The sequence below is a fragment of the Thrips palmi genome, unplaced genomic scaffold, assembly GCF_012932325.1.
Source record: "Thrips palmi isolate BJ-2018 unplaced genomic scaffold, TpBJ-2018v1 HiC_scaffold_18, whole genome shotgun sequence".
Taxonomy (NCBI): domain Eukaryota; kingdom Metazoa; phylum Arthropoda; class Insecta; order Thysanoptera; family Thripidae; genus Thrips; species Thrips palmi.
The window spans coordinates 5,131,483-5,155,283 of record NW_023144627.1 but is presented as its reverse complement, the minus strand read 5'-3'; the positions used below and the strand labels follow the sequence as shown (position 1 = coordinate 5,155,283).

The window sequence follows — 23,801 nt, the reverse complement described above, 5'->3', positions numbered from 1 at the left end:
GGCGCAGGGTGCGGGGCGGAGCGCGGCGGCCAGCAGCCAGGCGGGCTAGAAGGCTGCGGCGCGGTCGGCGCGGCCACCAGTCGCAGAGGCGGTCGGGCCGCGCAGTCTGCGGGGTGCAGCGCGGCAGCGATCCACGGCGCAGCGCGCAGCACGCGCAAGTCGCGGAGCACGTAGAGGCTAGCCGCGTGGACATGCGCCGCCAGTGAGGCAGCACGCCGTACCGCCACCATGATCGACATCGCCCCCCGACTGTGCGACGTGGCCCTCAAGGGCCCCAAGGGCTGCGCCAAGCCGAGCCGCGGCCACGCCGTCAAGCGCAAGCTCTACTCCCCCGAGGCCGTGCTGCACGTGCCCGCCGTGCCCGCGTACAAGCGGCGGCGGCAGGCCGCGCCCGGCGCCCGGCTGGTGGACCTGCAGATCCTGGGCGAGGACGGCGCGCTCGTCCAGGAGGCGACCATCGAGGAGATCTGGGCGCCGCACGCCACGCGGCTGGAGATCGTGGTCTTGGACGAGGCCTGGGGCACCGCGACGTCGTCCCCCGTGCCCGACGCCACCTTCATCGACCTGGACGACCTCGGGCCGCTGGGCGGCACCTCCTCGCTGCACAGCGCCATCCTGAGGGAGGCTCAGCAGCACGAGCTGCAGCTCGCCGCCAGCCCCGCCGCGGCGCCGCAGGGAAGGACGCACGCCCAGCCCGACGCCCTGGACAGTGACTTCGGCAACCTGGACTGGCTCATCAACTTCAAGGTGGACTCGGTGTTCGAGCCGAAGAAGGCCAAGGCGAAGCCCGGCTCGCCGAAGGACGACGCGGCGACAGGTAAGGACGACATCGCGGTGCTCTCCGAATGTCACGTCGCACTGTCTGCGGCGTCAAAGCACAGCCGAGTGATTCAGAGGAGTTGTTTCGCCACTCTGTCTCTCTCGCACCTTTACGGGACGCCCCATGAGTGCGAGAGGGACAGAGCGACAAACCGATCTTCAGGATCGCTCGGCCACCCCGTGCAGGGCGTGCCAGTGGCGTGCTCCACCCGCTGTCACTCGCGGTGTGCCATCAAGCGCCGTCGCTGTTCAATCATTCACTGCGAGGCCGGATTCTGGCATTCTGGCCGACCGATTCCGAGAGTCGCTTTCGTCGCTCTGTCTCTCTCGCACTCATGGGGCGTCCCGTGTAGGTGCGAGAGAGACAGCGACTCTCGGAATCGGTCTGCTGGCCGACTGGCCCGGCACGGTGCGGTACGGCAATAATGCAACAGTGACGTCACTGCCCCGCGGGCTGTTGTTGGTTTAGTTGTTTTTAGCAGAGTAGCAGCACGTCAACAGGCTGCCGTCGTGCCGCGAGGGGTATTTACTGAAAACGGCAGTGGGCAGCGTGGACCAATTCAGCAGACTGATTCCGAGAGTCGCTTTCATTGCCGTTTGTCTCTCACACTCATGGGGCGTCCCGTAAAGGTGTAAGAGAGACGGAGCGACGAAAACGACTCTCGGAATCAGTCTGCAGGGCCAACTTCCGCCTCACGTGGAAAAAGGGGCGGGCAAGACGCCACACAGTGGGCCAGAAGACCGGTGGAGGAGGTCAAAACTATAAACGCGTTTTGAGCTCCAGTATCGCTACATGGAAATCGAACCGAACGTGTGACCCCACCAATGGATTCCTCGTTCGGAGAGCAATCCATCGGTGGGGGTCACACGTTCGGTTCTAGTCCCATTTGGAGACTCTGGAGCTCAAAACGCCACAAGAGTTTTGGCTGCCTCCACCCGCCTCCACCGGTCTTCTGGCCCACTGTGCCCGACGGCATGATTCTTGGCGGCCAGGCCGGCCAGCTGCGCAAGCTGCACAGAGGGTGCGCGGCAAGGCCAGGCAGGCCAGGCACAGCCGGGAGACGTACCGGTACCATGCCGGTAGTACCTGTGCGCACCCACGCGTGGACGCCCAGACCCACGGACGGCTGGACGGGTCGGGGTGCGCGGGGTGCCGCGGTGCCGCGGGGTGGCTGACAGTCCGCCGTGGGCCCGTGCCGGGGGAGCGGAGCGAGCGGAGCCACTATCCAATTTCAAAATACAGCACGCGCTCCTTCGTCGGCGGGCTTGTTTTGGCGGAGCTGTGCACTGTAAACTGATTCGTTTTCGTCGCTCTGTCTCTGGGGCGTCCCATGATGGTGCGAGAGAGACTGACGGTATCAGCCTGCTGGTGGATTCTGGAAAACCAGGAAGAAGGAGGGGGCTGCCGCCGCCGGGTGGCGAGTGGTCGGGGCGGGCAGGGGGTGCGAGTACCTCCACGCCACGGGTACCGTCCCGGCCGCGCTCGCGCTGCCCCCCTCGCCGGCGGCGTGGCGGCGGCGAGGTCGGGGTGGCCGATGTGCCGGCGGTTGGCGCGGCGCGGGGTGGCGGTGGCGGCGGCCCGCCGGTCAGCGGAGGGCGCGCTGCGTGTCGGCGTCGGCCTGGCTGTCCAGTAACCGGACTCCCAGTTGTGTCCGCGGCGCGCACCTGACCGCACGCACGCCGCGACGCCGCGTCGGCACCCTCTATGCGGCGGGCCGCCCCGCGCTGTCCGCCGACGACATCGCCGTCCTCGTCGCCAAGGCCTGCACGGCCTCCACGGCCATGCCGCCGTTGCCGCCCGACGTGGTGGTGCGTCGGCGCTCCGTGCTCATCTCCACGCGCGCCCTCCGCGCGGGCGGCGCCTCCTGTAGGATGGCGTCAATGGCGTCCAGGGGTAAGTGGGCGATGAGCGGGCTGACGCACAGTGGGCCAGAAGACCGGTGGAGGCGGCCGAAACCATAAACGCGTTTTGAGCGCCAGAGTCGCTAAACAGGACTCGAAACGAACGTGTGACCCCACCAATGGATTCCTCGTTCAGAGAGCGATCCATTGGTGGGGTCACACTTTCGGTTCGAGTCCCATTTAAGCGACTCCGGAGCTCAAAACGTGCCTCGAACTTTGACTGCTCCACCGGTCTTCTGGCCCTTTGAGTGACGTCACTCCGTCTCCCTCTCTCTCATGGGACGCCCTTATATGGGTGCGAGAGAGACAGAGCGATGCAGGCCCGGGGGGCAATCCGCAAGCTTGTTAAGTCTCATTGGATTTGGAAGTTTCGACTCGCGTACCTCGTAAGCGTAGCGCCCCACCTAACCTAGCTGCCACGCCGCCCCTAACGCGGCCTCGACGGCGTGCTGCGCCCCCTCCCTGTCCGCGGCGTCCGCGGCCGGAGCCCAGTGGGCCAGAAGACCGGTGGAGGCGGACAAAACTCTAGACGCGTTTTGATCTCCAGAGTCGCTAAATGGGACTCGAACCGAACGTGTGTCCCCACCAATGGATTCCTCGTTCGGAGAGCAATCCATTGGTGGGGTCACACGTTCGGTTCGAGCCCCATTGAGCGACTCTGGAGTTCAAAACGCGTCTGGAGTTTTGGCCGACGGCGCCGGTCTTCTGGCCCACTGTGCGTCCGCGGCCGGAGCCAAGACGTGCATCGATCGTACAGCTAAAGCCTTTGGAACGGCCGAATGCACCTTGGACGGGCAGAGAGCGGCATCCTTTGTCCGGAGCGTGGAGCACTACACGACCGTAACGACGGCGTACTCGGGGCACGTGAAGCGTCGTGAACCACGTTGGCGGCAGACCCGCGTCGTCGGCGCCCGCACCGCACACCCCTGCCCGGCCCGCGTCGCTCTGTCTCTCTCGCACTCATGGGGCTCTCCGCAAGGGTGCGAGAGAGACAAAGCGAGAAACCGATCTTCTGAACCGCTCGGCTGTCCCGCGCACGCGGCGTGGGCGGCACGCACCCAGCGCGCACCACACCTGTCCCGTCACGCCACTGTGTGCAGCGGGAGGAAGGGGGAGGGGAGGGGGAGGGGGGGGAGGGGGCACCCCAGCTGATGTCACGATCATCGCCCTTTTTTTCCAGTGCTGCAGACTGATCCGGAAGATCGGTTTCGTCGCTCTGTCTCTCTCGCCCCTACACGGGACACCCCATGAGTGCGAGAGAGACAGAGCGACGAAAACGACTCTCGGAATCGGTCTGCAGGCTGTGACACGGGCCGTACGTCAACAAGTGTCCTGTAAGACTTCCCTGCGCTAAACGAACCTCTGCAGGCACGCGGTTGTATCCAAGTGGCGACACTGCGAACAGAGGGAGGGAAGTCGAGTACCGGTCTTCCGGTTTGGTCTCGGTTTGAGCGCGTCCCGAAAAACCATGATACCCCGCCCCCACATCCCCCCACATCCGCCCTCGTGCCACCGCGCGGCAGCGCACAGTGGGCCAGAAGACCGGCGGAGGCGGCCAAAATTCTGGACGCGTTTTGAGCTCCAGAGCCGATAAATGGGACTCGAACCGAACCTGTGACCCCACCAATGGATTGCTCTCTGAACGAGGAATCCACTGGCGGGGTCACACGTTCGGTTCGAGTCCTATTTAGCGGCAATGGAGCTCAAAACGCGTCTGGAGTTTTGGCCGCCTCCGCCGGTCTTCTGGCCCACTGTGCAGCGCACCCCTGCGGCCGTGCACTGTGCCGGTGGTGCTCACCGACCGTGTCCGCGGTCGCCGTCTGCTTCCAGCATGGCGCTGCTTCGCGCCAAAACCTGCAGCCCTCGTGAAGGCGGCCCCCTTTCCCTTTTCCCAGTGTTGCCGGCGAAAATTTTCACGATGCACCAGTGTCGAAAGGGTTGCCAACTTCATCCTGCGTGCTAGGCAACCCACAGCGAGGCAGGCTGAGGTAGGCAACCCTTGCGACACGTTTGCCTGTCCGCTTGACAGCGAGGCAAAGAAATTGCCTAACCGACAGGCGGCAGGCTACCCTTTCGACACTATTAGTGTATCGCGCTAATTTTCGCCTACTTGTGTGGCAACACTGCCTTTCCTTTTCTCCGAGTGACGTCACTTCCGGCTGCTGAATCACGCGGCCGGCGTTCCAAATCGATATTTGGGTTTCCCGCGCACCGCGCCCCTGCAGACTGCAGGCAGAGCCAATGGGCAGCACACTGATTCCGAGAGTCGTTTTCGTCGCTCTGTCTCTCTCGCACTCAAGGGGCGTCCCGTATAGCTGCGAGAGAGACAGAGCGACGAAAACGACTCTCGGAATCAGTCTGCAGGGCCGAGCACCTGCCTGGCGAAGAAAGGGAAGGAAAACGACCTGGTGTCTCGTCGGTCCTAGACCCTACACTCTTCGCTCTGTCTCTCTCACACTCATTGCGTGTGCCGTAGGCCGTAGGGGAGCGAGAGAGACAGCCACAAGTGCGGCCGGCGGAATCGGACTTCCGATTGATTCGTGCGGAGTCCTGGCGACATTTTTCATTTGCCGCGGCCAGTGGTCTCCCCTCCGGACAGACCAACCTTTCGGCTTTGCCTTCTCCGGCGACACACACGAAAGGCCATACATTTTCAATGACCAGCGACCACAGCACACACACATACGCACTCACTCACACACACTCTCGGAAACTCCTTTTTTACACGTCATGCCGTGCCACTTGTCGCCCGAACGAAAGCGAAACTGAGTACAGTCATTGCCAAAGGACTCAGTCACTTTGCTTTCGCGCCCCGGCCTTAGGTCGTTCCTCCGTCCAATACCCCCCCTCCCCCCTCTCACACACTAACACACACAGAGGCACGCACACGTGCGCGATTACTGGCTGCAAGACGGTTGGATAATGCGCCTCGCGCCCTCATGTCCGCCACCATGCAGACCGATTCCGAGAGTCGTTTTCGTCGCGCTGTCTCTCTCGCACCTGTACGGGTCGCCCCATGAGAGCGAGAGAGAGACAGAGCGGAATCAGTCCGATGTCTCTAGTGCGACTGTCCGTTGTGCGTCGCCTTGTGCGGGCGCCCACAAGTCCGTGTCCGTCGTGTGCCCCCTCCCCCCCTCCCCCTCGTCCAGATAGATGACACCTGCGCGACCAGCACGGCGCGTGCCGCGTTCTCCACAGCGTCCGTTCTTCGAAGGCTGTCTCTGTCTCTCTCGCACTCATGGGGCGTCGCGTAGGTGTGCGAGGGAGACAGAGTGTGCCTCGTTGTTCTTCCCTGCCCGTCCTCCGTCCTAAAGCTGTGCCTCTGTCTGTTTCTCGTTCACTGTTAGGGCGTCGCGTAGGTGTCGCCGGGGTGCGCACAGTGGGCCAGAAGACCGGTGGAGGCGGACAAAACTCTAGACGCGTTTTGAGCTCCCGAGTCGCTTAGTGGGACTCGAACCGAACGTGTGACCCCACCAGTGGATTCCTCGTTCGGAGAGCAATCCATTGGTGGGGTCACACGTTCGGTTCGAGCCCCATTTAGCGACCCTGGAGCTCAAAACCGGTGCCTTCTTGCCCCGCAGGTGCAGGCCCAGGCCCAGGCCCCGTCGTGGTGGAGCAGAGCGGCGTCCCCGAGGCCTCGACGACGCCGCCCTCGGCCAGCATGGCGGCCAGCCAGGCCGGCCAGGCCAGCCCGCCGGCCGTGCCTTCCTCCGCCGCCTCCACACGCAGCGTGAGCCCCAAGGCCCCCGCCCCCCGCCGCCCCCGCGGCCCCCAGCGCGGCCCCCGCCAACCCTCACCCGCAGGCGCACCGCTACAGCGGGCCGGGCAAGCCGCCGTTCACCTACACGGAGCTCATCGAGCTGGCCCTCAAGGACAAGGGCAAGCTGACCGTCAAGGAGATCTACCAGTGGATCACGTGAGTATTTTTAGTTGGCGTTGTTGTCGTTTTAGCGGCGGTTAGCACTTGCGTGTGCGGAGGGCAAGGTCAGGCAAGCCTCCAGGGAAAGGTCAGAGCCCCAGCTGTGCGATGCAGCTGTCTCTCTCGCACCCTCCCGGGCAGTCTCGCGAGTGCGACAGAGACAGAGCGAGGGAACGACTCCTCGGCAGCTCGGCTGCCATGACGCCACCCTGCTTCGACTTGGCTTGGGGAATGGCAGGGCTGCAGCGCTCCGGACCAGCTGGCCACAGAGGGTGACCTGAACGCACGCACAGTGGCCCAGCGGACTGGTGCCGAGAGTCGTTTTCGTCGCTCTGTCTCTCTCGCACCTGTAGGCGACGCCCCATGAGTGCAAGAGAGATACTAGAGCTTTCAGTCTGATAGAGAATCAGTCTGCAGGGTGGAGCACCTGCGCACAGTGGGCCAGACGACCGGTGGAGGCGGACAAAACTTTAGGCGCGTTTTGAGCTCCAGAGTCGATAAATGGGACTCGAACTGAACGTGTGACCCCACCGTTCAGAGAGCAATCGGTTGGTGGGGTCACACGTTCGGTTCGAGTCCTATTTGGAGACTCTGGAGCTCAAAACGCGTCCGGGGTTTTGGCCGCCTCTTCTGGCCCACTGTGCACTGCTTTGTCACTCTGTCTCTGTCGCTGCGGGACGCTCCTTGAGAGCGAGAGAGACAGAGCGACGAAAGCAGAGCCTCGGAGTCAGCGTCTCCAGTCGCTATAGCTCATTGTATCAGCCAGTCACCTCGGGGGTGACTGCACTGCGTGTATTGACGGCGCTGCTGTTTGTACTCGGGCCCTGGCGGCCCTGGCGGCCCTGGAACCTGGAATTGCGTGGGCCTCGAGTGGTATGACGCTTAGGGGATGCCCCGAGAGGGAATGGAGGGGAGGGGGACCGCGGCTCTCCCCGCACTTGTTCCTTGTTTGCCGCGGAGCCGCGGACGGCAGGGGAGGGGGAGGGGGAGGGTGCAGTCGATAGATGGTGCCGGCACCGCGTGGTACCCCTCCCCCTCCACCGGCAGCTACGCCCGCTACGCCACGCGGCGGCGGGGTGGGCGCGGTAGGGCGCGGGGGTGCGGCACCCTCGGCACCCCTTTGCGCTTTGTGCTGCGCCCCCACTGCATGCACCTGACTGTATCAGCCTGCAGACTGATTCCGAGAGGCGTTTTCGTCGCTCTGTCTCTCTCGCACTCGTGGGGCGTGCCGTCTAAGTGCGAGAGAGACAGAGCGACGACTCTCGGAATCAGTCTGCTGTGCCTCGCTGTACTGACTGACTGCAATCACGATGGCGGCGGGGATGGGGCGGCAGCGGGCGGGGGATGATTAGCGGAAGTTTGTACGAGCAAGACGGAACCGTCGCTCCTCTTCGGCCGACCCACAGTGGGCCAGAAGACCGGTGGAGGCGGCCAAAATTGTAGGCGCGTTTTGAGCTCCAGAGTCGCTAAATGGGACTCGAACCGAACGTGTGACCCCACCAATGGATTCCTCGTTCGGAGAGCAGTCCATTGGTGGGGTCACACGTTCAGTTCGAGTCCCATTTAGCGACTCTGGAACTCAAAACGCATCCAGAGTTTTGGCCGCCTCCGCCGGTCTTCTGGCCCTCTGTGCGGCCCTCTCATCTGCCCTGCATCCCATGATTTCTTCATCAACAAAAATGCAACACTTACCTTTTCAGTTGCTGCCTTGCAAAACTCGTGGACGCAGGCTAAAACATTCTCTGGCCCATTCTCGCAACACGAGCACTGTAAACAAGGGGGCGTTTCTGCTTTGCGCTTTCCAGGAAACACTTCCCCTTCTACCAAGCCTCGGACGAACGGTGGAAGAACTCGGTGCGGCACAACCTGTCCATCAACCCGCACTTCCGCAAGGAGAGCAAGGCGCCGCAGGGCGCGGGCCACCTCTGGGTCGTCATGGACAACAACAACAAGGTCAAGAACTCGTGGGTGAGTACGCAGAGCGCTACCAGGCGATCAAAACTCAGGACGCGATTTGAGCTCCGGAGTCGCTAAACAGGACTCGAGCCGAACGTGTGACGCCGCCAATGGATTGCTCTCCGAACGAGGAATCCATTGGTGGGGTCACAGGTTCGGTTCGAGTCCTGCTTAGCGACTCTGGAGCTCAAAACGCGTCTAGAGTTTTGGCCGCCTCCACCTGTCTTCTGGCCCACTGTGTGGCGAAGGGAAATTTCCGTCCACTAGTGGGAGGTATGAAGGTCTCTGATAGGTCGCGGCCTCCCACTGGTGGACGGAAACCTCCCTTCAACTATCTTCGAAATCAGTCGGCAGTCAAACAGAGTTTTTCGGGGGATCGCACCCTGCCCCGTCTTCCCTTCTCTGAGTTGCGTGTTTTTTTTTCCAGTGGTGGTCGGAGCGAGTCAGCCTAGAGCGGTCCGCGGAGGAGATCCTCTCGGGGGTCAAGAGGGAGGTGGGCGTCGAGTTCCTCACGCCCATGGACCTCGACGGCGACCTGGACGGCGACCTGGACGCCGAAGTCCTCAAGCTGGAGACCAAGGAGGAGAAAGGTAAGTGCACGCTGCACAGATGGCCAGAAGACCAGTGGAGGCGGTCAAAGTCCGGGACGCGTTTCGAGCTCCAGAGTCGCTAAATGGGACTCGAACCGAACGGGTGACCCGAACAATAGATTGCTCTCCGAACTCGGAATCCATTGGTGTAGTCACACGCTCGGTTCGAGTCCTCTTTGGCGACTGTGGAGCTCAAAACGCGTCTAGAGTTGTGGCCGTCTGCGCCAGTCTTCTGGCCCACTGTGCGCTGGTACTTCCCTCTGAGCGTTGTTGGACTTGAGGCGCGTGTTCTAACTCCGTGTCGGTCCTAGAGTCTGTAGAACCGAGTCGGCTCATGTGCTGGCGTGGTATGGCGTGGTAGGGATAAAGGTATTCGTGCGGAAAGCAGAAGCGTGCCGACGCGGAACACAAGAGTGCAAAGCACTGCAGGCACCCTGCCCAGCCGCCTGCGAGGTAGGCAACCCATTCGACGCGTCGCCACTGACTTGGATGCCTGCGGCCAAAACTCTAGACGCGTTTTGAGCTCCAGAGTCGCTAAACAGGACTCGAACCGAACGTGTGACCCCACCAATGGATTCCTCGTTCGGAGAGCAATCCATTGGTGGGGTCACACGTTCGGTTCGAGTCCCATTTAGCGACTCAAGAGCTCAAAACGCGTCCGGGATTTTGGCCGTCTCCGCCGGTCCTCTAGCCCACTGTGCGTCGTCCTGTTCGCCTGTCCATGTTTCGCTAGGGCAGTGGAAGCGGTTGCCTTCGTTGCTGTCCTTGACGTCCGTCTCCTTTCCTTGCAGGATTCCTCTACGGCGACCTAACCGCTGAGCAAGTGATAGCTGAAAGCGGACTCCAGGACGAGCTAGCCGGGTTGTACCTCTTAAACGACATGACATCCACCATCACCTCAGACTCACTCTTCCCAGATGATCTCAATTTTGGAGGCCTTGAACTGCCTCTCAGTGGCTGAGCGGCAATTTGGGATTTGAGGAAATGTGTTTTGAGAACTGTGGCTCACTGTGCCTGTGGCATTTTTTTCATGGTGTATTTGTCCATTTTATCATCTATTTGTGTGATGTTAAAGGAGATTTGCGGAAGTCATTGGTTGGATTTCTGTTTAGCCAATTGTGGATTTTACTATACTCAACCAACTAAGTTGCCTTAAAAGAATAAAACCTAGTCATTAAGTTTCTATATTGCTGTCAAATTTTTGTATTTCAGCCCATGTAAATACTCGTAGGTGCTCTGTGGGTGACAGAGACATTTTTTTGTTCCAGAAGCAGTTAATTTAAATGCCAATTGTGGAAGCTTTGTTTGATAGTCATATATTTGTCAGACAATCTTCCCCCAAAACTGATGCATTTGTATTAATGTCATTGACCGATGTAACATCATGACTGAAGTTTACCTATGGTGTAGAAACAATTGTTTGGACTTTAATGGTTAGATAAGTTCTTTACCTGAAGTATGATTAAAGTTTCATGATGCCAATTATTGACAAAACCGTCATGTAGTATATATTAGAACTAAGACTGTATGACAAACCAGTGGCAGATGCTTGTATATGGTGATTTTCTTCCACTAAAAAACCACTGTTTGTCTTCATGTAGATATTTATCTTGTGTAAATACATAGTGTTCCCCATGTTGAGTGTTGCAATTTGGAAAATATTAGGATTTTTTTCACAGAGTGACATTTCCTCATTGATTGGGATCATTTCTGGGTATCTTCCATGTTGCATCTATCTAGTCTGTACTCAACTTTTAATGTTCTCATGTGAAATCTCTAGTCATGTTCTTTAAGACTTTCAGATGAGCAATATGCATAATGTTATAACTGACGAAGTGCCTAAAAAAAGCTATCTATCAACTTAAATTTGCAGTTAAAATTAAAAACGCATATCAAATGAAATTCGTTTGTTTTTCAGACATTGAACAGGAGATAGAGGCAGCACCCCCAGTCCTATCACCAAGTTATGAAAGTACTTTTATAAGTACAAGTACTTAAATGTAAGTGCCAATGCCCTTGTTATAAGAATATTTTCATTACATTTGATATGAGATCACAATAAGCACAACTTCAATACTTCCTACAAATTAACACATTTGTGGTAGCACAATTATTACATGGTAATTGTTTTGCATGTCAATTTGTGAAATATTTAAATTCTCTTCATAACTGCTATTGTTTATGATATGGTTTTTGTGTATTGTATCAGAACCTACAGAATAAAATGTGTGTGAATCGATTGGAGCCTTTTCAGTAAAAGAGGCAGAGTACATTGTTCCATGAATCCTCTTTATTCATGATAATAGCTTTAGAAAGTTTGTACATGGATCAGAGCTAGTGACATTTCCCAGAGAACCAAATGCATCACTTATGCACAGCATAAGATTGATTGTTTTATGTGAAGTTAAAAAAAAGTGGTACACAGATGAGCTTTTTATAAAATCTGGGTCAATTACACTGACAGTGTTGTTGCCCGCTAGCATTGATGAAGCCGTAGAGGCATTCACTACTTTAAGGTTCAATGAAATTGATTTACAAAGCTGAGGCACCAGAAATAATTTCAATAAGTTCCCTGGTAATGACGGCCTGGCGAGTTCGGTTGAATGTAAGAGTCAGCTTCTCAATCATCTCACCTGATGCACCAAATCAAGGATTAGACTTTCTCTACAAACACGTTCAGAACACAATGAAAGAATATGTAGCTGAGGCAACTTACCGGCGTTCTTGCTGGCGTTGTCCATGGCTGTCATACGAGAGGACTGCTCAGAGCAAGCACCCTCCTTCATGGCGTAATAGAGCATGGAGGCCAGGGAGAATTCCATGTAGCTCTTGATGACATCATCGTCCAAAGAATCATAAGTCGTGATTTTGGGTGCCTTAGACACAGAATCCAAGCTGAACAGAGGCAGGTCTGACACCTGGTATGACACCACAGACCTGAAAATAAAAATAAAATGTAAAATCGTTCGCAAGACTACTAATTATTAAAATGAATTTGGATCAAAACACACTTGAATTTGTTGAAGATAATCTTGCCACTGGTGAAATCCAGCTTAGCGATCTCTGTGGCAATCCTGGCAGCATCCAGGAAAGATGGTGGTTTCCTGCCGACTTCATTGGCAACCAACAACAGATGCTTGCCGTACAGCCTGGATAACATGAGAGACAATTGAAAACGCAACTTATAAATATAACAAGAGCAAATATCTATGGGGAAAAAAACAGACCTCTGAAGAATAGCGCGAGACTTGTCACCAATGCAGACCACCTTGGTTGAGCCATCATCGGTGGCCAGCTCGTTACGGATTTGACGGGCAACACCAGTGTGCACAGCACCGCACAAACCACGGTCGGAGGTAACGGCTATTAAAAGTTTTGATGGCTTCTCTTCTGTTGAGGTAACCTCAGCTCGTTCATAGAAGGCCTGTAGTCAGAACAAAATGAAATCAGAATTCACAAAAAAGCTGACAATGGCATAAAAATGGTCTGGAATGCAATTTGGGTTTATGAAGGAAGCATTCGAGAGTGTACTTACAGCAGCACCCTCTCCGTAAGGGCGGGCCTGCTTCAAGTCTCGCTCAGCTCGGGCATACTTGGCAGCAGACACCATCTTCATGGACTGGGTGATCTTCTGAATGTTTTTGACGGACTTGAGGCGGATGGAAATGGCCTTCAGTGTGGCCATTCCACGGGCCTGTTGCTGCTGAGCCACGCTGTGAAAATAAGCAATCCACTGTTACGACAATTCCAACAGATAAAGACACACTGCAGTGAATTAACATGCATATACGAAACAAGTCACTTGACAAGGATTTACAACCAACTTTCGGCCAAAGTGTACGTCCCGAAGGCAACTGCATTTGAATGAGTTTGACAGCCGATACAAAAAAAATACGATGAGTGTCAGAAAACAGCTCCCGGTTTTAAAAATTTCACGTCAAGAGTAGGCTTGCATAGAATTAACGTCATTCCACCACGGGAATAGAGAAAACACCCGTTCACCCTTAACCCTACTGGGATTACCCTAACCTTAACAGGAACAATAAGCGTCACAATTGACCGGCTAAAGGCAAAAGGTAAAAAGCAACAGAAAATAAAATAAGACGGAACCAATTAATTGTGGTCACCTCCACTGATTTACGAGCCGGAAGAACATAACGAGCAAATCCTCCCGGACAGAGGTCAGGTCACTCAGTGGAGACAGTGGCACCAAGACAAGTGCGAACCCGACCACTTATTGAAAGTCACTACACAACAATAACGACATTTGCACTTGGAAGTTCAACTCCATTAGCTGCTTGATTCACAGTGAATGAATGAGAGTGTCACAGGCAAATCCGCGAACGAAAGCGGTCGGCTAGCGAAGATAGCCTAGCTTAGCAACTTGGCGAGCTGCTGGCCCTGAGAAGGACAAACGGCAAAACTAGCGCTGACGGCCGCTAAATCAACACACGCGACAACCCCTGGAGATTCGGTACGCAAATCGACGGCAATTTTGACATACCATGATGGCACAGCGGCCAAAACTCGACCGAAGTTGTTCATGATTGACCCTTCTGCTATAATGTCGGATGGAGAGGGAGCAGACCGAACACCTCTATAATACGCCCTGCGCCTGCTGTGCACGCGGTAACAGCTCGGGGCACAAGTTCAGACGTGCCAACTCCCAACACTGAAGACGCGAAGCATTCCGAGGTAACAACTAAGATAATGCGAGGACACTTGGAGGATTGAACCAGGCAGCGAAAATAGGCGGACGTAGAAGCTAGTCCTAGAGATGATGAGAAACATCATACTTTTATTAATTTCTTGGTTGTTAGTTGGCTGGCAGTTCCGACGAAGCGGCAAATTTGACCGGCTGCGCCACTTGGGTCACATCGTTTCACTGAATCGATGAGACCAGATTTGTTCTATTGCTGGCTCCAAGAGCTGAGTTGATTATAAGTACTTGAATGAATTAAAAAAGATCCGGCTCCTGAAAACTCTGTGTTTGGTACGATGATGGAGGGCACAATGAAAATTTCACTGTCTTGCCAAAGAACATGCTTTGTATTTCATGTAAGAGTACATTTCACAGGGCTGATGCTAGTACTAAAAGTTCGTATGAGGACACACATACAAACACCCAAAAACAAAATAAAAAAATTAACATAAGATTTAAAAAGATAGAAAAAAAAAACATTACGCTCATGCTTACAAATTTCATTTTCTATGTAGTTCTGATCAGATAACATATCATATTATGCCTAAATAGAGATTAATGATCAGATACAACAAGAGAATGAAGGAACCCGCATGTCCACAAACTTCAGAAGATATAAATAAATGGTAAAAACATGTAAAATGTTATTAAAAACCTTACACTAAGTGAACATTAATTTAGCGAGATACGTAACTCCTTGAAGAGATACAGATATTTTTATAAATTCAGAGTTACATAATACTACTATTTGGACAGTTCCAAAAACCTACACCTAGAGAAAATATCACAACGCAGATTTGTACAATACCTTACAGGGCTCAGGCCAAATGCTTTACAAAACGAAGGGGAAAAATTAAGAAAATTTATCATGTGAGAAAAAGCACACCTGCTCTATCAAAAATGGTTGTGCCTACATCTTCTCAAAGACATCAACAAATTGACATGTAGAACAAGTACGAGTGTAATTATCGTCTTCTTCATTGTATGATTCTGGTCCAAATGTATGAGTATGGGCAGCAGCTGAAGTGCGGTCGTACAGACTACTACGAACATTCATTCGAAGAGCTGGAAAAATAATACTGATAAATTATATCTGGTTTAAAATTTGAAATTAATGACAATACCCTAAATTTCTAATTACCTTTCAGTTGTTTGTTGTATTTTTTGACCTTGGATGCATTTCGCTTCTCCTCCCTCATTTCTTTGTATTCCAGAAGTGCTTCCTCCGATTTCCATACTTCCAACGCACGCTTTTCAATCTGCAATCAATAAAAATGTCATAGATCCCCAAACTACTTCAAATTCAACAGTGATATTTATTTTTCTCACATTACCTGCACATGAAGATAAAGTTTCATGTCGCCCCAACGTGGATTATGAGGATTCTTCCTGACAATATATTTCAATATGGGCTCTCTCTTGTCAAGATCACAATCCTTCAGGAGATACTCTGTTTTGGCATCAGTTTTTGTGATGAGTGCATGCTTATCATCATTGTCCCTGAAAAGTAACATAAGATAAACACCATTCAATGGCCCAAACTCTATCTACTGTTGATAGGCTCAAACAAAAGTTCTACTTGGTTTAACCATACCTGCATCCGTCACACACAGAATGGTCGAAAGATTTTAGTAACCAGGAGTCAGAAAACTCTTGTTGACACTCCTCACATACAGGGCAATCAGGAGGCAAAATGGGACCCGGCTCTTTTACAATTGCCTGAAACACAAATGAGACAAAATATACGAAATTACTGATGAAACTTCATAAACGAGGATTCTGAACAGTTCTCCAATGTAAACATGCACATGAATCACCAACAGCATGGTTACTTACAGTCTCTTTATTCTGATCAGGATCATCAGTTTCCTCAAGCAAGAAACCACCGCCAGTATCAATGACCTTAGTGCTCTTGGAGCGAACTACGGTTTTCTCCGCAGTACCTTTATCTCTGTAAATGAGTTAACGACTAAATGATGCAACGCTTCATTGAAAAAAAAGATATGTATGAAAGGCTCATATCATACAAGCACTTACACTTTTGCATAGGGGTGAGGCATTAATTTTGCCCTTCTAATCTCTATAGCTCTCTGCCTGTTTCGCTCTATCATGGCTAGTTGAGCAGGAGTTAAAGTGTTGCTGACATCTGGTTTGACATCCACCTCACCTTCCTCAGACATTTTCTACGATCAAGGGAAAATTCTTTAATGCCGTTGTGTCCTAAACTCCGTGCTTATCGAGCAATGCAATCTTGATGCAATGAGCAAATGAACGAACTGTGAAGATCTCTAACCTCAATCTGTCATTTGCAAGTGGTTCTTCCCTGTTTGCTGCAAGGCGGTGCTGTCAATATCACAAACCTCGCCCACACCAAACCTAATTTTCAGAACTGTTTATCTTGTTGTCTTGATCATGATGGCCGATTGCATCACATAGACTCGATTGGAAATATTCCCACTGACCAATTTAAATAGACCCTTCAACTCGTTAAGTTGTTTTTAATAGTCAAATTTGACCTAGTAAACAACCGGTCTATCATGTTGGTCATTCAATGGAACTCCAGTTTTTATTGGGTTGTAAACATTTAAGTTCGTGCTCCTCGTTATTGGTTATTGTTCCTTATTATTTATCTCTCCCATTAAAAGTCAGGTTTCCCAGTTGTTGCCATCACCCATCGAGGTGTTTGGGTGTTTCTGTCGGTGTGGTGCTAGGAGTTTAGCGGGTGCTCGTGAACAATGTGCCCGACTCGACTCGACGCCTGAACGCCGCAGTCAGTCGACTTTGATTTCGTTTCCACGGAAAACAGTCACTTGAATCGCCTTTTCCAGTCTTGGATCACCCTAAAAATACGTGTCCTGTTCCTATTTCCGCCTGTGGCCTCAGGCTTAACGATCAGTGTGCTAGTTGCGGTGCAAGAAGTTATTATTAGCTTCGCGTTCGGCCGCTCGGGGGCGAGAAGACATGTTGGATAGTTGATGCCAGATTTTCGCACGATATGGCGAATAAAAGATGAATTATTTTTCGCCGCTCTTCTCTTGAAACAGCGCTATGTTAAAGTCCACTCATGATTTTTATCATGATTTAGAGGCGCAGAGGCTGCTATCAGCTCGGGGTAAGTGTGGTTATGAATTTGTGGTTTGAGATGCTGTTTGTTTATCCCCCTGCCTACATGCATTGCCAGCATTGCTGATGCTTAGATCTTGCTGTCATGTCTTTACGGCATCGTTGTTTGCAATTGTTATCGCCTCGGCTATGAAACTTGCATCGTGTACGCGGATTAAATCATGGCCTTTCTATTTTTTTGAAGGGTTGTGGGTTGTTAGTCTCTATTGCATATCACAATCAAATGAAGTCGTAAAAAAATCAGAGTTGTAACCTTTTTGACCACAGATCGTTCTAGGTTGCTGATCTACTTTTGCCAAGTACTTTTGATGTGGAGTCTAAACATTTTTCTGCGTTTGTTTGTTTTCAGGATGAGTGCTTGTCCAGCAAATGACAACAGTAGCACTGGGCCCATCACTGTCAGTGATGCATGCTCCATTTTGCCAGAGAGTGAAAATGGAGAACTTGTGTCAAGTATTCCATCTGTGCCTCCTGTGGACCAAGCTGCTGTTGCCCAAGATCCACCAGAAGTTCTTGGCTCCGTTGTGCAAAGTCAAGAATTGGAAAATGGAGACAAGAATAGTTCAGTTCAGCTTCGCACTAGCGCACGTGTGTCAAAGAAAATGCGATTGGACGTTATTGCTAATCAGACTCCACCTGAAAGAAAAGGTATGACTCTGTTCTCAAGTAAAACAAGTCAATAGCTATCTTTAACTCAATTTTGTGTTACATTTCTAAACCATCAAACTTTTTGCTTGCAGATGTTCCTAAGGAGGAAGACAAGCTTGATGTTAAACCAAGAGAAGACCCTTTGAGCTGTGGCCTCAGGAGGACAAGAACACCTTCTTTGAAGCTTTAAATGAATTTGGAAAGGACTTTGATGCTATTCAAAGATATTTTGAGGCCAAAGCAAAGCGTAAAAATATTACAGAACACACAGTTAAGAACAAAGAGCAGATAAGACATTTCTATTATAGAACATGGCACAAATATCCAAACATTTGCGCTTTCCTGAAGAAGTGAAGAAAGCAACTCAAGAATTGTATGGACTTATTAACTTTGGAGAGTTACGAAAGAAAATTGGAAGTGTGTCGGAGAAAACTAGCTTGAAACTTAATGAACTAATTTACAGGTTAGCAGCTTGTTCTGCTTTGTGATTCACCTCTTCAGTTGTGGTTTAGGTTATTGTTACATGCGGAATGTTTTGTCTTAATTTTAGGGGCTTCACTACCATTCGAGTGAGAGGCAAAGGAATAAGAGTCAAAACCCCCATTTGTCGAGCTTTGCGCAAGCTAAACCAACAGGAAGACCTAGCAGAAGATTTGAAGCTCCCGACTAGAGTTACTGTTGAACTTAGACCCAGAACAAATGAAGCATGGGCTCGAGTCCAAGCAACAGCCCAAAATCCTAGGGTTCAAACTCTGCTTCCTCTACAAAGGCGTTTGTCAAGTCTTCTTAGTTTCCTTGAGCAGCGATGGCAGCCACACTCACTCAAACACTGTGAGCGTCTTCAGTCTCAACTTAATGAGGTGACTGCCAATATGGAGTGTATCAATGAGACTCTGTCATTGAATGTAAGTTGATATTACAAATACTTGACCTCAACATCTATTTGCATTTTGTTCACTTTCATTAAACTTTTTGATGTTTCAGGTAAATGTGGATGCGGGAGCCTCAAATGTGTTGGTTCCCAATGATGGAAAACGTGGAAATACAGACTCTACCAACACATCTAAAAGCCCAAACATAAAGAACGAAGTTCAAAAACAATATGTTTTACGATTTGCTCCTAAATCTGATTCCACTATAATGCCAATTACTATAAACCTAAGCGATATTTACAAGCAGTCGCTTAAGCCTCAACTCTCATGAAGGAAGATTAGGAAATCATGGTGCTGAACAACTCTTCAATTCCATGTTACATGCCAGCACTAAAGGGTAAGGCTAAGGCTCTGGGTAGCGTTGTCCATGTCCCTCCCCTGGAAATGTATTGTTCCTTCTTACCCTGAGCTGATCTCTCACAAGTCTTGAGGTATTGTTATATACAAGTTATAAATTTCAGGTGTGGAAGAAGAGGAACAAAACGCCAGCGCAATGACAGCTCTAGTGAGAAGAAAAAAGAGCTACTTTTACCTCAGCCGCAACTTGATTCCTCACCCGAAAAATCAAAGGATGGTTCTCAGTCGGGTATTTTCACCCCTTCTGAGAATGAAGATGCTAAACCGTCTTGTGCTTTTCGCTTGTTTGGAAGTGGCATTAGTTTGGATCCCAGCAGCAACAGTGCAGACTCAGGTGCCTAACATCAAAATTCTTTTCAAACATTTTTTTCAACGTGTTGCCAATGTCAAGAGTAATATTTTCTATTATGTTTCGTTGCGGACCACTCAGGTCATGGAGACAAAGCCAATGGAGATGTAGGAACTTCGAGCAGTAAGATCATGCAGCATAAAGATGATAATATTAATGTGCCTACTGGAGGTAGTTCTCTAGACAATGGTCATGCAAGCGGCAACCAACAACCATCTACGTTGCGAAGCCCAGCAGCGGAGTCAAATGAGGAAATCATCAAAAGAGTACGTGCGGGGTGGACTAGAGACTCTGCAAATGCTATTACGATCGGTGAGCTGTATCTGATGGTGAGTAAAACTACTTCATGGAGAAATCAGCCCTCTCTTATGCTCAGTCGTCCATCATCTTTTTGTGCATTTGTATTTCTTTCAGTTTGGTGCAGATTCCAAAATTAAAATGGAGTATTGGTGGGAGGAGAGGCAGGATACAGCTAGCAAAGAAACCTCGTCCTCATCTGCTACACTTTCTGAGGGACCCTCTTCACAGGAACTATCCAATTCACCTCCTCCAAAGGCCCCTAACAATCAACTCAGCCAAGCCCTTCAAAAACTATTGTCAATATCCAAAATGTATAGCTCTCAAGCCAAGGTAAGGCAACATTATTTTTAAATTTTTACAATTTTTTAAGTTACTTTGCAGTAGTACAATGTTCTTATTCATTTCCCTCGGTTTCCAGTGTCCCTGTGGCCATGTCTGCAATGGCACCCCAAAATCAACTGTACCTAAAGCGAAAGTTGCTCGGCCATTGCGTGTGAACACTGAGGTTGATGTAAGTTTAGCAGATTAGATTAGATTCCTGATGACACTATTAAAGGAGTGCAATTGTTCAGTGGGTTAATTGTATTTTTCAGAAAATAATCAAAACTGAAATTCCACTTGAAATTCCTAATGGAGTTGTGAAAATAAGTCCACCTTCTACGAATGATGGTCCATTCCGAAGACCTTTGATGCCCTCGCCTCATTTCAAGCCGCCTCCCAGACCTGGAACTGCTGACGCATTCAAGGCCCAATTAGATGTAATTTATCTTATCTTGTGCTCTCTGTATTCACATCATTTAGACTTACCTTGCCATCAATTATAATTGTACTGCTTTCAGAAATTCCGACCCAGAGGTTGCAACAGGCGAGGTAGGCCAGTTTCGGTGAAGAAGAATGTTGTTGTGCCCAGAATGCTGCCTCTGCTACCTAAAGCTCCGCAGACTTCAGTTGTCACTTTTCAGGTATGTGTTGTTATTGTAAATTTCCCATTTGTTATTTGACATAACTCATTGATGTTTGATTGTTTAAATGTTGCTTTGCAGGTGATGAATCAAAGTACTCCAATGATGGGAGATTTCATCCCATCGCTCAGTCTCCCAGCATTCTTAACTTTACTCCTACAAGTTCACCAAATATTCTGCAATCACCAATGCCACAGTTTGCTCATAAAATTTCTGAAGCCCAAACTATTCAAACCTCATCCTCCAAGACTATTGTTTCATCAACTTGCAAACCTAACTCTTCAGGAGCAGACATTGAGATTTCTATGCCTAATTTGTGTGATGGTGAGTTTCTTGTTTCATTTATGTACTCTGTGTTTGTCACTTGATTGTCAATAATCTGTTCTGTTCTGTTCCTAGAAAAACCAATTGTGATCAAAGAAGACAATGAGCACCAATCCCGCCATCTTGTCCAGGATCTCTTCCCTCCCACACTAGATACTCCTGTGAACTCTCCACCAAGTATTTCAAGCCTTCTGGATCTGTCTCTGCCTAGTGAGCTAGGCCTTACATCCAGCCCAATAATGGAGACAAACTTCACTGGTAGGCACTCGTTTTTTCCTGTAAGCCTCTTGCATATCATTTGTTGAAATATTCAGAAAAAAACCCTATTTCTTGTTCCACAGGGTTGTTGTCAAGTACAGGAGTGTCATCTCCACCGCCACCCAGTCCTGCTACTATGCTGAAGGAAGATGAGAACCAGTGGCTCAACTCAGAGGTACATACTTTGTCTTATTCCTTTTTTCCTCATTGTGTGGTTTTCTACTTCTCTGTTTGACCAATTTTATAACTAAGCTTTTGGGTTCATTAGTAAGTTAGATAATTTCATTTACCCTTTTCTTTTCTTGGCAGGATTTTTCTCTGAGCAGTTTCTTGGGACATTTGGAATCCCCGATGAAGTCAACTTCGGAGCCATTACAAGGCAATACTGAACAAACCTCAATAGCATCTGATGTAAGTCTAACTTTCATCTCCACTTTAAAATGAAGCTTTTCTTGTCTCTCAAAGTAACTAGTCTTATTTTTACCTTGTAGGTGGAAACACACATGCAATGCCTTATGACTGAGAACAGTTTTGATTATGTTGCCAAGTTTGCTGATCTTGCTGCTCAAATGGCATCTGATGGAGGAGGCAAAAGCTGAATATGCTATGGAGTATACAGTCTAGTCAAGTCCGAAAGCTTCCCAACCTTGTCTGTCCTCCCTTTTCCCCAGATGTGTTGGTGCCTTTTTTCTACCATTACTGAAAACCTCTTTGTTTGGTCTGTACCTACTCCTTTTATTGAAAGATGACCAAATATAGAATAACATTTTGATGCGAAAGTTCCATCAATACTTCTAAATGTCTTGCATACTTTTGAGAAATCTCTCAAGACCAACATCTTGAATTTTAGTGTATAGTGTTTGAAAGTGACAATAACTTCCCTGTTTTTTTTTTCTCTTTTTTGTAAGTTTTAACTATTATTAGTGTGGCCATCTCAATTAATTTTAAAAAAACTAGTTTTTTCCCCCAATATTTTTTAAAACTAATCTTGTGCTGTTTTAGTTATATAATCGACTTTCTCCTTCTTATTTTTTTTCTTTTTTCTAAACCAATATGATCAAAATTATTGGTGTTTTCTGATGTTTTGTTGTCTTTAATACATATTGTGTGTTGGTGAAAGAAACCACAGGTTGGATATTCTCCAATAGAAGGTCTTGGTTCATTATTTATTAGTTTGTACAGGTGTTTGGAGCAAATGTTAGGTTGTTAGAGTGAGTACTCGGACTGTAGCAGATCAGAATTATACTTAAGGAAGTAATTCTAGTACCTGTTTGATTTGTTTACATATTCTTTTACGTAGAATGTACAGTATGTATGATTCTGTTTTGAGGAAGACTTTTTGCTGAGAACTTGTGACTTCACCACATCTGTGATATTGTGTGCGAATTTGCTAATGATCATGATGGGCAGGATTCTTAAATAGTATAGTGTTTACTATTTGGTTTTGGTTTGTCTTTGCCAGATAAGCACTTTTTAAGAAAACATTTCAAAATTGAGCTCAGTATTGAGCTCAATCTTGCCATTCTTTCACTTTAATGGTGTGGAAATTTGCATTTCAAATTTTGCCATGTTCTCATTGATAGTCAACAAAACCTATTATCACGTAGGACTTTAGAGGGGCCAAAGTAGCAATTCTATACTGGTGGGTTTGAAACAAATGCATGTTTGATACAAATTGGTTTTACTGCTATCTCAGTGCACAAATTGTTTCTCCTTTTTGTTAGGACATACCATAGACTAAGGCACATGAGTGAGTCAGTAGCATGTTCCTTTTAAGCTGTCAAAGATTTGTTTTCATAAGCTTCTACAGTTTCTCACTGACAATGACTGGCTTGATTGGAGGTGGACCAGAACTTTGTGAGTTACTAACAAACAAACAAAGAAAACCCAATTTTTTGAAAAACGAAAAGTAACAATCTGTATGTTTAATGAATGTGTACTTTGACTTAGGGTTTAAGAGTAGTATTTTGGATGTTGAAAAAAGCTGCTGTTATGTGTACAATTCTTATGTTACAACTTGTGCTATGATGTCTGTTAAGCATTTTAATTTAGTTTTACACATGCCTGTTTTGATGCTGTTGGCACTGGTTCAACTACATATACTTAGAATTGGTAATCAATGGGATATTTACATCAGTTTAGTGAAAGTCACAAATAATCACAAGTGTGAAATGCAGGTGCTTACGCTGCATTCTGCTGGAGAGTGCTGTTATTGGTGTTTAATTTCTTTACTAGTGCTGTTAAGATGACAAAGTGATATGCAAGAAGTGATATGATTTGAGTAGAATGTTTTGAAATTAATAGATGTGTAGCACCATATGGATGGTATTGGATGACATGACTGTACTGGTCACATTTTGAAGTTGGCTCATATTATTAAAAAAAAACAATGATCACATTTTTGTGACTTACTTATCCCCATTTCCTATATCTCACCAAATAGTTATTTATTTTCTGAGTCGGTTGACAGAATAGGGTTGTTTGCATGGAAGAGGAGTCTGAATATTGAATAAGAACTCATACCTGAAATGAGACATTAATAAACTTTATTACTAAGTTTCAAACCAAATGGTAGTCATAATAAAAATTCAAACGAGTGATGATCCTTCCACACATACACAGGATTACTTATTAAGTTAAGAAGATAGAAAAGCTGCTTC

General features: G+C 49.3%; 4 protein-coding genes across 5 annotated transcripts; 2 read left to right on the top strand and 2 right to left on the bottom strand.

The window, feature by feature from the left end:
* The first annotated feature begins 228 nt into the window (after nucleotides 1–228).
* On the top strand, nucleotides 229–11,425 carry LOC117644641. The gene is made up of 7 exons (XM_034384252.1): nucleotides 229–348; nucleotides 418–817; nucleotides 6,490–6,637; nucleotides 8,446–8,631; nucleotides 8,944–8,959; nucleotides 9,024–9,186; nucleotides 9,978–11,425. The coding sequence occupies exons 1-7, from the start codon at nucleotides 229–231 to the stop codon at nucleotides 10,145–10,147; spliced, it is 1,203 nt and encodes a 400-aa protein (XP_034240143.1). The 3' UTR covers nucleotides 10,148–11,425.
* A 36-nt stretch (nucleotides 11,426–11,461) lies between these two features.
* LOC117645252 (ATP synthase subunit gamma, mitochondrial) lies at nucleotides 11,462–13,847 on the bottom strand. 2 transcript variants are annotated; one of them, XM_034385309.1, is made up of 6 exons: nucleotides 13,691–13,847; nucleotides 12,722–12,899; nucleotides 12,414–12,610; nucleotides 12,198–12,335; nucleotides 11,903–12,123; nucleotides 11,462–11,819 (listed from the first exon to the last, which is right to left on the bottom strand). In XM_034385309.1, the coding sequence occupies exons 1-6, from the start codon at nucleotides 13,729–13,731 to the stop codon at nucleotides 11,719–11,721; spliced, it is 876 nt and encodes a 291-aa protein (XP_034241200.1). In that variant the 5' UTR covers nucleotides 13,732–13,847; the 3' UTR covers nucleotides 11,462–11,718. The 2 variants fall into 2 exon arrangements, with proteins under 2 accessions (XP_034241200.1, XP_034241201.1); XM_034385310.1 differs by lacking the exon at nucleotides 13,691–13,847 and adding an exon at nucleotides 13,314–13,465.
* A 367-nt stretch (nucleotides 13,848–14,214) lies between these two features.
* Nucleotides 14,215–16,211, bottom strand: LOC117645254 (DNA repair protein complementing XP-A cells homolog). Its single transcript, XM_034385311.1, has 6 exons — nucleotides 15,926–16,211; nucleotides 15,725–15,839; nucleotides 15,483–15,607; nucleotides 15,223–15,388; nucleotides 15,030–15,147; nucleotides 14,215–14,953 (listed from the first exon to the last, which is right to left on the bottom strand). Exons 1-6 carry the CDS (start codon nucleotides 16,066–16,068, stop codon nucleotides 14,799–14,801), a joined length of 822 nt encoding a protein of 273 aa, XP_034241202.1. The 5' UTR covers nucleotides 16,069–16,211; the 3' UTR covers nucleotides 14,215–14,798.
* Nucleotides 16,212–16,382: 171 nt separating this feature from the next.
* Nucleotides 16,383–23,539, top strand: LOC117645255 (protein cramped-like). The gene is given in 18 exon segments (XM_034385312.1): nucleotides 16,383–17,000; nucleotides 17,361–17,659; nucleotides 17,752–17,787; nucleotides 17,790–17,978; nucleotides 17,981–18,122; nucleotides 18,210–18,564; nucleotides 18,644–18,825; nucleotides 18,827–18,928; nucleotides 19,053–19,282; nucleotides 19,379–19,626; nucleotides 19,712–19,927; nucleotides 20,016–20,108; nucleotides 20,191–20,355; nucleotides 20,437–20,574; nucleotides 20,655–21,141; nucleotides 21,225–21,316; nucleotides 21,451–21,552; nucleotides 21,633–23,539. Coding segments are annotated over 17 exon segments (3,183 nt in total). The 5' UTR covers nucleotides 16,383–17,000; nucleotide 17,361; the 3' UTR covers nucleotides 21,741–23,539.
* Nucleotides 23,540–23,801: the final 262 nt, after the last annotated feature.

What these genes read in the sequence shown, in the direction of transcription:
- LOC117644641 (XM_034384252.1), top strand. Translation starts at nt 229, where the DNA reads ATGATCGACATCGCCCCCCGACTGTGCGACGTGGCCCTCAAGGGCCCC. An exon ending in GAAGGACGACGCGGCGACAG is followed by an intron (nt 818 to 6,489) that starts GTAAGGACGACA and finishes CCGCCCCCGCGG; the next exon opens with CCCCCAGCGCGGCCCCCGCC. An exon ending in GAGATCTACCAGTGGATCAC is followed by an intron (nt 6,638 to 8,445) that starts GTGAGTATTTTT and finishes TGCGCTTTCCAG; the next exon opens with GAAACACTTCCCCTTCTACC.
- LOC117645252 (XM_034385309.1), bottom strand. Translation starts at nt 13,731, where the DNA reads ATGAACAACTTCGGTCGAGTTTTGGCCGCTGTGCCATCATG. An exon ending in CTTACGGAGAGGGTGCTGCT is followed by an intron (nt 12,611 to 12,721) that starts GTAAGTACACTC and finishes TTCTGACTACAG; the next exon opens with GCCTTCTATGAACGAGCTGA. An exon ending in ATTATCTTCAACAAATTCAA is followed by an intron (nt 12,124 to 12,197) that starts GTGTGTTTTGAT and finishes TTTTATTTTCAG; the next exon opens with GTCTGTGGTGTCATACCAGG.
- LOC117645254 (XM_034385311.1), bottom strand. Translation starts at nt 16,068, where the DNA reads ATGTCTGAGGAAGGTGAGGTGGATGTCAAACCAGATGTCAGCAACACT. An exon ending in CCTCACCCCTATGCAAAAGT is followed by an intron (nt 15,840 to 15,925) that starts GTAAGTGCTTGT and finishes ACTCATTTACAG; the next exon opens with AGATAAAGGTACTGCGGAGA. An exon ending in TCTGTGTGTGACGGATGCAG is followed by an intron (nt 15,389 to 15,482) that starts GTATGGTTAAAC and finishes GTTACTTTTCAG; the next exon opens with GGACAATGATGATAAGCATG.